At 42.1% G+C, this 12,057-nt stretch overlaps 1 protein-coding gene across 1 annotated transcript in view; it reads right to left on the bottom strand.

The window, feature by feature from the left end:
* Positions 1-12,057, bottom strand: part of LOC116695487 (cadherin-2) — a 101,935-nt gene that overhangs the window by 33,529 nt on the left and 56,349 nt on the right. Inside the window, exons 5-9 of the mRNA XM_032525782.1 lie at positions 10,028-10,183; positions 6,177-6,321; positions 5,891-6,063; positions 4,396-4,533; positions 1,978-2,163 (exon numbers count right to left, since the gene is read on the bottom strand). Of these exons, the coding sequence (XP_032381673.1) occupies positions 1,978-2,163; positions 4,396-4,533; positions 5,891-6,063; positions 6,177-6,321; positions 10,028-10,183 (798 nt within the window). The remainder of the gene's footprint in view (positions 1-1,977; positions 2,164-4,395; positions 4,534-5,890; positions 6,064-6,176; positions 6,322-10,027; positions 10,184-12,057) is intronic.

The raw sequence follows: 12,057 nt of genomic DNA, 5'->3' as shown, positions 1-12,057 counted from the left end.
AACCCTCCGGTTCCAAACCCAACTCCCTACGGACTGAGCTTTGAACTTTCCTACTGCATCATCCTGCACTAATGCCAGCTACATTTCTGCTGCGTGTGGATTTTAATGTGAAGCAACCACAGTATATGCAATCTATCTGTCACAGGTTGGACTGATTAATTCATATGCCAATCAACCGAGTCGAGTAATACATTTTTTTAAATGCCATAACCAATCCTGCATTTAGTGATATCAGATATTCGTCAAAACTCTGGAAACACTGGAACACGCATCTTTACCTGTTTTAATTACTGGGCATAGCTATTTGTATGTATATATGTATGAATGTATGTTTGTTTTTGTGTGTCTCCTTTGTGTTATTTCTGGGAGTCAGTTTTTCTGTATGTATTTATGTGTATTTGTGTGTATGGTTTGTACTCCTCGTGTAATGTGTTACGAGTAGTTTTAATCTGGACCTTAAATCTGTAAAAGAAATAAAGAGATTAAAAAAAAAAACATAAAAAAAATTAAAAATTAAAAACATTAAAAAAAAAAAATTAAAACATTTAGAAATAAAAAATTAAATTAAAAAATTAAAAAAAATAATTAAAAGAATTTAAAAAATTAAAAGATTTAAATACATGAAAATAAATAAATAAAGAAAAAAGGTTGGATTATTTCTAATTGTTGCATGAGAGAGCTGCAGGTAGTAGCCTCGTTCTCTAGCCTGTGGGAAGCAGCACGTCTCCCACACTTTGGATGTTCACCATCATGCTGTGAGCAGCAGCGGTCTAACCTGACTCACAGAATGACGGTAAACATCCAATTATTGACTCGCTTCTTTCTGGAAACAAAGTGAGGCGAAGAAATGCTTTGTTTGTCAGCGCCGTCAACAAATACCCCAACTGCTGCGCTTCTGATCATGATAAAGAGAAGCCACTGGCAGCGATGACACCGCCCCAGTGTGGGACATCCACGTCCTGTCCAACTGTATGTAGGAATAAAAGACGCTTGCTGTGGCACGCCTGGATTGAGCGTGCGACTCGTGTACTGAGGCTCGCGGTGCAGATCTATTTTTTTCAACACGACAGATGCGTGTAGTCGCGACGTAATACATCCATGGTCGATGCTCCACGCTCCTGACCGGCAGCTGATTGGACGAACGTGTCAAGTGGGTTCTGGCTGCTCGAGAATTTCAAACCACTGTCACGTCGGCTCAGGCCGAATACAATCTCATATTTTACAAAAATAGTTCACGGGAACGTGTTTCTGAAAACATTTTAAGCCAGAAATAGGCCACACAGAATCTGTCTTCATTTCAGATCGAGAAAGGTCAAAGCCGCCTTCCCGGGATGCTTTGCGACGTGTTAAAGTCGCTTAACGTCACCCATAGGATGCACAGCCATATGGTTCTGCACCGTCAGTCCTTGACGCGGCGGCCATTTGCTGCGTGTAATTCCCTAAGCCCACAAAATAATCTAAAAACAAAACAAAAAACATGCTTGCTGTTACCACCAAAAACCACAGGTGTCCCCAAATCAACTAAAAGTGAAAGCTTAAAGGCGTTTCGAGGCAGACAGAGTTCCGACAGCTATTGGTGTGTGTGTGTGTAGGTGTAGGTGTGTAGGATTTGTAAAAAAAAAAAAAGCAGAGAGGGATGCAAATTTAAATTTAAATCCCTCTTTCAATACCACCACAGATATAGAGCCAAAACACTTATTTATGGACTTCAATGTCTACTGGAAAATAATCTCAAAATGAAATAACACAACATGGTGTCAACATAAAACATTCAAGCCAGAAGAGAGCGGGGTTCCTTAGTTTAAAATACTTCAATTTTAAGGTATTTGATTGGGGTGGGGGGATACATTTTGTCCCATTTGCGGATAAAAATGATTCAGCAGAGGCAGGGATACACTCATCCCAACCAGCAAATCGCACAGCGTGTGTGTGAGTGTGTGTGAATGTGTGAATGTGTGTGTGCAGACCCAATCCCACCTTGACCACTGTGAGCAGGCCCTCGTTGGTGGTGGGGTCCGTGGGGATGGAGAAGCGTCCGGTGGGGTCTCCAGCGATGATGCGGTACACGGCGCTCCAGGCTGAAGTGTGAGGCTGGTCTTTGTCCGTCACAGTCAGGTTAGCAACGATCACGTTCACCCTGTTCTCGTGAACCTCCCCGAAGAACTGGAAGACGGACAAAAAGACAGACTTGTCAAAAAGTTTCTTCCTCAGCATTAACACCGATGTGTCAGCGGCAGTGCATCACTACCTGGGTACAGGGGTTGGAAAAATAAATCGATTCTTAGATGCATCGCGATTCTCTCTAGAACCATTCGATGCTTGATTGTGATAAGTTAATAATCAATTTTTGGGGGATAATGGACAAGAACTTAGCGTTGCAAGAGTGCAGAAAAGAAAATGGCCAAAAGGGGAAAAAAACATAATTTTGTTTATATACACATGATCTAATAAGACAGACATAAAATAATTAGGCAAAACACATATACATCTCATATCATATCTTGTTAATCCCGTCCAGCGCCCACACCGTTTGAATAGCAAATGCACCTGAGCCCATCTTTGCGCCCATGGGCGTGCTGGTCTTACAGGGCGGTGTGTTCAGGTGCAGTCTGGGCGTGTTGCTATCTTGAGGCAGTGGGAAGTGATGCGCCCTCAACCAACAGTTGTGTGCAGCATTTTATTGTTAATTTAACAGTGCTTTAGTAAAATGCTCCTAGGCTGGTACACAGCATGTGCACACTATGCTTGTTACAAACACACACACACACACACACACACACACACACACACACACACACACACACACACACACACACACACACACACACACACACACACACACACACACACACACACACACACACACACACACACACACACAGGGAAGCGCAGCAGCACACACACTTGCAAAAGATTACCAATAAAAACGGTGCAAATCCACCATCATGATGACAATGCACCAAGGTCCAAACACGCCTGGCTTTTAAAGGGAACGGGAGATGACACTCTGATTGGTTGATTGCATGTTACGCCCAAAACACACCTATGAATTAATTAAGACACTAAGTACAACCCTTTTGAACATAGTGCCCGACACACGGCCCTTTTCACTGCCGTCAAACCAAAGTGGATTTGGACACGCCCTGAACGCACCTGCGCCACTTCACCCCGAGTGCTTAAATTGGTAAAATAGGGCCCACAGGCTGTTGATCTACTTTATCACATTACATGTGACCACCTCATGTTTCATGTTCTAAGAAGCCAACTCTCCACCTTCAAACATGACTGAGCTTCTTCACTTCCGGGACCCTCCCGTATCTCTCGGGTCAAATTTACCCGTGACTTATATGGGGTTTTAAAAACAATTCTGAAATAAAATTTGACTTCATAATCTATTATCAAATATTGTCTTTATCTCAATTTCAAACAATTGAGATAACATACATGTTTAGGGAATGCAATCAGTCTCTACTAGAACACAATTAAAAATGGAAGTTTTTGTCATAAGGTTATAGTTCATGTTAAAAATCCACTATGGAAAACACATAAGTGGTCATATTCAGAAGACATTTCTGAATTGAGTCAGGAACACATGTTTATCACAGAAAATAAGGTAAGGGCATTGATTTTCAGGTAGAAAAAAATGTATATTTGTACCATTTTTCTTCTTGTAAAGATTTGAAATGGGTCAATTTGACCCGAATACCATACAAGTTTGAAGGCTTCAGCATGGAATAACTACAAAATAAAAGCCTCAGTAGACAAAAAATGTCATTAAAACCTGTGTGTGACAAATATATGTCTAAATCTAAGCTTTGTCTAGGAAGTGATTAGCAAACTGAGTAACAAACTCAAATTTATATGTATATTTTAATCAATCAGGCATGGAAATGTACATTTAAAAAAATGTTGCAATGAGGTAATCGGTTTAGAATTGAATCATTGGGCTATGAATCGGATAGAGAAGGGCCAATAGATTCCCACCCCTACTGGGAAAAATGACTGTAAACAAATGTGAGACCAAAGTGGAGATGAGTGCTTCGGTTTTTACAAAATAAAGACCAGGTTTCCCACAAACACTCGATCTTCCTGTCCAACCTGCTTAGTTTTACTGAGACAGATAAACAGATTGGACGTTTCATTGGCTTTTCACTCCTCCGCCATCTGCCACTGCCAATACACGCTCAGAGAGCTGCAGCGCCTCGCCCCATTTGCTGTTTATAGCCATTACATTTCCTGTGTGAGTCAGAGTTTCTGCACTTTTCACCATGTCGAATTTAAGACCTTGTTAAGACCATTGTGAATGAAATGTAAGACCTGTGCCACAACATCGCTGTTTATGTCGGTGGTACAATCCGAAAGAGAGTTTGTGTGTGTGTGTGTGTGTGGACCTACTGTGTCTGTGGTGAATTCTGGGGGATTGTCGTTGACGTCGGTGACTCTGATGACGGTGGTGGCGGTGTTGGACAGGCCGTAGGTGGGGTTCCCCTCCATGTCCGTGGCCATGATGATCAGGGTGTACTGGGTGACTTTCTGCAAAAAACAACAACAAAGAAGCTCAACAACTGCATAAAGGGACCGTTTGAGCCTTCTTCTAAATTATTAGGATTATATTACTATCTGGATGGATGTCAAACATATATTAAACAAGACACAGTTTGAATATTGCTGCACATATCATAGTTAGATATAAATACACCAATACAGATGAGTCATCAGCATCATAGAGTTAAGGAGGGCTGGATTTAACCGGGGGTCTGTACACCTCCTGCACAATTTTATTAATGACTTTATAATATCATTTCCTTGGAAAAAACAAAGCAAAAGATTATATAGATATAGATAGATATATAGATATATAGATAATAATGTATTGGACATTTCAACTACTACCGCCCAATATCCAACCTCCCCTTTCTGTCTAAAACCCTGGAACGTATCGTCGTCTCACAACTCCAAATCCATCTTCATGCCAATAATCAATTCAATCTCCTCCAATCTGGTTTTTTCGCCCCCTCTACAGCACAGAAACCGCTCTCCTCAAAGTCCTCAACAACCACCTCACCTATGCTGGCACCGGTTGCCTCAACATCCTTATCCTCCTCGACCTGAGGGCAGCCTTCGATGCTGTGAGCCACAACATCCTGCTCACCAGACTCAAAGACCTCAGTAGGCTCCACCTTTCCAACAGATCCCACTTCCTCTCTCTCCATAACCACAGCTCTGCCACAGCCACGGTCCCCCAAGGCGGTCCCCAACTCCCTTACGGACTGAGCTACTGCCACCCCTCGTTACCCCTATCAAGAAATAAATCCTTTTAAATCCAAAAACACTGTTGGTGTGACTTGACAATAACTATAAGTGACTTGTGAGACCTCTTGCAGATCCTAGGCAACGGTCGACTCACATGCTACTATCGAACCAGAAGCAAATCGATCAAACTTTGGTTCTGAAAAGCTGTGAGGAAATGGAGGGAAAATATAACCTTAGATACGTACAGAGACAGGAACATGAGCACCACATGAGCAGGCACTTACATTTGCCAAGTAGCCATGAGTAGGCTAGGCACGGCCATTGAGGCCCATCCAGTGAGTATGTGTCGCCGTCTTTTGTAGTAAAGTGACTGTATTATCCATCAAGGATTAAATTGCACCGTGTTTAAGGAATATATGGACACAAGGGACTAAGTCTTAATGTATATTGCCAATGTAGAGATTAAGATTTTCATAAACGTGCAGAGCTATCTTAAGAATGCTGATTAACAAATCCTTCAGAACATAATCTGTCTTGCAAATAGCATGACGGAACAGAGTAGAGAAAACAGCTCCGAGCTGTCTCTACACAGCAGGCTGGACAGACAGCTGCCACACACACACACACAGACACACACCTCTCGATCCAAGCCAGCTGCCACAGTGATGATGTCACCAGTCTTGTTGTTTATGGTGAACATGTTGGAGGAGGGACTCTGGGGATTCTGGGAGGCGATCTTGTATCGCAGCATCCCATTAGCAGTTTTTGGATCATCTTTGTCCACCGCTGTCACCGTCATCACAAAGGATCCTGCAGGGAAACACACGGTGAGTCAACACAGATATGTGCGTGTGTGTTTGGTTGTGTGCGTGCGTGCATGCATGTGCGTGTGTGTGTGTGTGTGTGTGTGTGTGTGTGTGTACCAGGCTTGGATCCCTCCGGTACAGAGCCGTTGAAGACGGTGTGTGTGAACTCCGGTCTGTTGTCGTTCTGGTCGATGACGTTAATAACGATATCAATGGGGTTCTCCACCTGATTACCATTCAGGTCCACCGCGTGGGCTCGCAACTGTTACCACACACACACACACCCACACACAAACACACAATCACTGCTTTAAACTGTGCATTACTCAGCAAGTAAGAAATTGTCATATATATATATATATATATATATATATATATATACACTGTATACTGTATATGCTAGCAGCTGTTGGAGGCTGTTTTGAGCTAAATGATAACAACGCCATGCTAACATGCTCACAATAAATGTGTAACAGGTAAAGTTCACAATAAGCATTAAGCACTTCACTAGTTCTGCAGGTATTCTGTCATAAACTAAAGTATCTGGATTATTCAGGAAAGTCAGGGGACCGCGAATGTAGGACCAGCCTCTGGGGCCTTAAATATGTATGTTTTATAGTAAACCAACACATATACGTGGATTGTAAAATATTGCAATCAACCTTTAGCTGCAAACAACTGTATACGTTTAAATATGGCTGATATGGCTGTTCTGTGGCGTCACTCCAGTGACACGTTGACCAATGTTACAAACTACTTCCTCCCGCCTGAAACGCAGGAACATTTCAGCGAGCCGCACTGAGCTGCTGCTTGATGTGGTTTCAGCAGATTATCCTTCCAGTTTAACACGGTCGCAGCCTAAAGGCCCTGACACACCAACCGGATGGCCGACCGGCGGCAGAAAAGACAGTCGGACTAACTGCCTCCCCGAATAGGTCAAAAAAGTGTCTTTGAACACACAAAAGCGACGCGTACGTTCTGCGTGTGCGTGAGACGTCTCCATAACAGCAGGTGGCGCTGATCTGTATTGTCGCCCAAAAAAAATGAACATTCATCTTCTTTATTTTACAAAAATAGTTCACCAAAAAGTGCTTCTGAAAACATTTAAAGCGAGAAATAGGACAAAGGTCAGTTTAAAAGATTTTCGTCAGATTTTGAGAGACGGTGGTCACGCTCATCCCGCTCGTCATTCCCGGGTTAGCACTCCACCAATCAGATCGGCCATTGAGTCTGACTGCCCGCCTTCCGATTCAACATGTCAAATCGGCCCAAATGAAGTCCGACGGCTCCTCCGCCTTACGACGGCACGGAACACACCGAACAGACTCGCCGATACTTTTTACAAAACAAGAAAAGACCAAACAAATAGAATAGAATAGAAATCCTTCATTATACACAAGTGCAGTACCTGTGCAACAAGATTTAAGCAACCCCTTTACAGTGTCAACATTAAATATAAAATGTAAGTAGTGCAGTAAAAGCATGACAGTCTATGGGGTTTGCCATTCTGAGTACTGTTTTGGTGGGGAGCGCACAGACGACACCCCCTAACATTATGGCGGGGAAATGCACCGCGATGCGAAGCAACCCCGACGCAGAACTCCGAAATGGTCGCGATGTCGTAGGAGCGACGGCGTGGAGCCGACGCGGAAGCATAAAACGACCTCAAGGCTCTCAAAGAGCCAAAGTCTCCCTCATAAATAAACATGCCGGCCAATCCCAGCCGCCAGCTCTGACAACTACATCCAATCACATGAATATTCATCAGACAGCTTAAATGCAAATCACCCTGCTGCGACTGCAGCTCCCCTCTCCCCTGTGTGAGCTGTGTGTGTGTGTGTGTGTGTGTGTGTCTGTGTGTGTTTGCATTCCTACAGATCAAAAGGTTAGACTCTGCCTTCAGAGGTGTGTGTGTGTGTGTGTGTGTGGCTGTATTAGATATAGCGAGTCTTCTTTGAAAGACTTTCCTCTTCATCTCTTTGCATGAGAGAGAGCATATCCTGCAGAGAGTGACAGCTCGGAAGAAAATAAAAAACGGAGGGGGGCATGACATGCGACCACGGCGCTGATGCAGATTCACCCAGCGAGGGAAGCGGGAGGAAAATCATTTGAAATGTACTTTCAGTAAATAGACTGTATAAAGTATAAAGCATGATTAAGCGTATGATTCCGCGAATAGCTATGGAAGCGAGCTGAGGTTTATAATTGTGGGTTGGTATGTGCGTTGATCTCTTGAAGAGAACAGCAGGGCCAATGTGTGTGTGTGTGTGTGTGTGTGTGTGTGTGTGTGTTCTAATGGTGTTTTAAGCCCCCAACGTCGACTTCCAGGCAGCGTTGCGATCGTTGACTTTGAGCCACCTATCCCCAATCCAAGTGCCTTCCAGGCCGCGCTGCCTGGCAGGCGACGCGGGGGGCTTAAAACACCAAACAACGTGTTTGTGTGAGTGTGTGTGGTAGAGAGAGTGAAGGTGAATATCTTCAGAGCAACTAGTGACTCTACAGCCATAGTGAGGTAAACAAAGTGTCTCCCCTGTGTTTTCCGACCACAGCGGGATCTGTAGCAGGAAAAGTTGTTGTGTGTTTATGGAGAAGGAGTGTCACTGTCCAATGTGAGGAGAGTGCAAATTTGAGTCGCGCATGCTCCGATGTAAATGGTTTACGGCATTACATGTCCTATCCAATGAGAGTCGAGTCAGACCAACATGCTCAGATTTAAACTAGAAACCATACGTAGAGATAGGCATGGGGAACTTTCCATAAAATCATCTCTCAATGCAAATCAAACCAGCTATTATGCTAACTGAAATAAAACCATGCCGATCTCTAGGTATGGTGAAGGGTATGTGATGATGTTGTTGGGGGGGTTATTTTAATTCCAAAAGCCAAGGGAACTTTATCAGGATGCGTAGTATCCTGGATCCATGAAATAACTGGCCTTTAAAAATAAAAATGTGCCGCCTGCTTCTATGGGAATTTAACATAGGGGTGTGTATACTTATGCCTCCTGTAATTTTAGGAAGAACATTTATTTATTTACAATACATTATTCATTCACTGAGAAAATTGGTGTCCTTAAAAGGTTGGATTTTACAAAATGTTTTGAATTAAGGCATTAGGTCAATTTCCAAAACATGGTTATGTATTCCTCTTTTTAATCAACTTTAGCCTGGGCGTGTGAACTTATTCTAGCCTCTGTAATCAGACACCTGCTAGTAAATGCCTTTAGGATTTTCCCTTTAAACAGAGCCAGGCTAGCTGCTTCCAGTCTTTGTGCTAAGCTAGGCTCACCTTCCCACTCAAGCTCATAAGATCTTCTCATCTCACTCTTAGGAAGAAAGCGATTAAGGAGTGTTCCCCAAAATGTCAAACTGTTCCTTTTAAGTGGAAAACTGTGACAGTTCCAAGATCCCTGCTGTTCTTTACCTCTTCTCTTTCAGCTCATTTTTAGACCCAATTTTAGGATCAAATCTGATTCTATAACATTCCATTACGACATTTCTTCTGAGAAAAAGTCAGAATTATGAAAATAAAGTCAGATTTCTGACTTCATTTTCCTAATTCTGACTATAAACGCACAACTCAATACATTTTTTCACATGTGGCCCTAATCCTCTTCGGTACTTTTTACTGTTATAGACACGTTTTTAGCAACTTTTGACTCTCGCTACTCCGGTTAAATATTTCAATTCAATTTCAATTCAATTTATTTATAGTATCAATTCATAACAAGAGTTATCGCGAGGCACTTTACAGATAGAGTAGGTCTAGACCACTCTCCAGAATTTACTATTAATATTTATGTTAATGGTGTTGTGAAAAGCTCACTATCTTAGTTGTCGAAGAACACAGATAAAGGACCCATAATGCAATTTCTTTGACAATTTCTGTTAAAATGTGCCTTCATAAAACTGTTAATACAGGGATATTTCAGAGAATGGGACTTGACTGAAGGGCAGTGTTGTTCTCACATGGAAGTTGGAGATGTGCTCTCTGTCCAGGGGCTTGGTGACGGACAGCTGGCCCGAGATGGGGTTGATGATGAAGATGCCGGTGGGGGGTTGGTCGGCCCCGGGGCCCGTCACACTGTACCGCAGCATCCGGTTCTTATCCCGGTCGGAGCGGATCTGGAGCACAGGCAGACGCGGGGCAGCAGAAGGACAATTAGAAGAGGATTCAAGATTCAAGATTTAACACTTTATTGCCATGCAACTAATATGCTAGGAATGTGGTGAAGTGGGATTATCACAACAACAACAAAAACAGAAAGCATGCATAGCACGACAGTCAGTACCCTTTAAAAATACATATACACACAGATACAGATACCCCCCCCCACACACACACACACACACACACAACTACATACCCCATAATAAAAAAGATAAATATCAATCCAGTCATAATCTAGCCATTTATTATGCATTCATCTGTAGAGTACAGTAGCTTCATCTGTACAGTAGCTACTATCATTGTCATAACTAATCATTAGGGCAGGGAAATATAGCAATATTATATCAATATCGATATATGAAGATAGATATTGTCTTAAATTTTGGATATAGTAATACACTGATATGACACAAGTGTCAGTTTTCCTGTATTTAAAGGCTGCATTACGGTAGAGCGATGTCATTTCCTGAACCCACAGTTATTATAGCAACATAACTTATGATTATTTATCAAAAATCTCATTGTGAGCATATTTTGTGAAAGCGCAAAAAAATTGTCAACCCTACAATATCGCTACAATACAAATATTCAGGAATTTGGGAGAAAAGTATCGGGATAATTGATTTTCTCCATGATTATTTTATTGATGCAACTTTGCACATGTTTGCGTTGTTGTAAATAATGTGTTTGTAAAATGTTATTTTCTGATGTTTTGTACCTCACGTGCATTGAATATTTAATATTTTATTTACCTGCCCAGGGACTACGGATGGAAAATAGAAATTGTGCTACAACCTGGTGCAATGCATCGTTAATTGTGCATCGTCTCTGTTTGAATAAAATGATATTATATTACACAATATTGAGTGACACAACTGCTGTCAATGTATTTTACAAGATATTTCCTCCCAGTTAGCATGACTGCCTGCGTAAAGGTAAACATATAATAATATAATAATATAATATACAAGAGCAGCTGAACTTTCTGAGTCTGACCTGGATGTGTCTCGTCTGTCAGTGGGACTTTAGGCTCGCGCGGGCTTGAGGCTGCTGCTACATGACTACAGAACGTCTGATTTTAGCTGAAGTCAAAATAAAGTGTGATGCCGTTTGCAACATTAATATCTTGCGCTGTGTCCATATGATGAAAACAGAGGAGAGAAACAGACACAGGGCTCCACATGAACACAACACGTTCGTCGTTTCATCGCGATTAGCTAATCGTGAAGACTGAAATGAATCAAACGTTCAATATTTAGTTTGGGTTCCCTTCCTGTATTTGGGTCGGATGGTGTTTTCACCATGGACAGTGAAAGAAATGGACACAGCGACAGCTAAAACTTCAACGAAAAAAACAGTGAAGTCAATTAGAAGCACTTTTCCGGTGACAGCTGAGCGTTACGTCGCAGAGCTTGACGACGTAGATGTGACGTGAGCAACCTGTCTGAAAGTTGTAAGTCTTCTGCTAGCTGTGCCAAGAGAAATCTCAATAATTCCCATTCTTGCAGAGACGGCTAGCGTAGGTATATGTTAGGAGATAACATACGCACAGGCTAATTATTGCTAACTAAAATGCTAATTAACATTAGTAATTAAACTTAAATGGCTAATGTAAGTCAAAACTACCTGCAAGCTTTTCCTGACTATACGGTAATTCCTCTACTGTGCGACAGTAAGTCACGGGGTTTTGACGCAATCGTCAAAAACGTCGGCTACGGAGCCATACTGTGAACTACAAGGTAATGGAGTCTTTTATACATTGTTGTGTTTCTTTAGAAATAATCACTGGACAAATAGAGTCTTTAAATGCTTCAGATGTAAAGTTATT

This window comes from Etheostoma spectabile, chromosome 9 (assembly GCF_008692095.1).
Source record: "Etheostoma spectabile isolate EspeVRDwgs_2016 chromosome 9, UIUC_Espe_1.0, whole genome shotgun sequence".
In the NCBI taxonomy this organism is placed as follows: Eukaryota; Metazoa; Chordata; class Actinopteri; order Perciformes; family Percidae; genus Etheostoma; species Etheostoma spectabile.
This window is presented reverse-complemented; position numbering and strand designations above follow the sequence as displayed.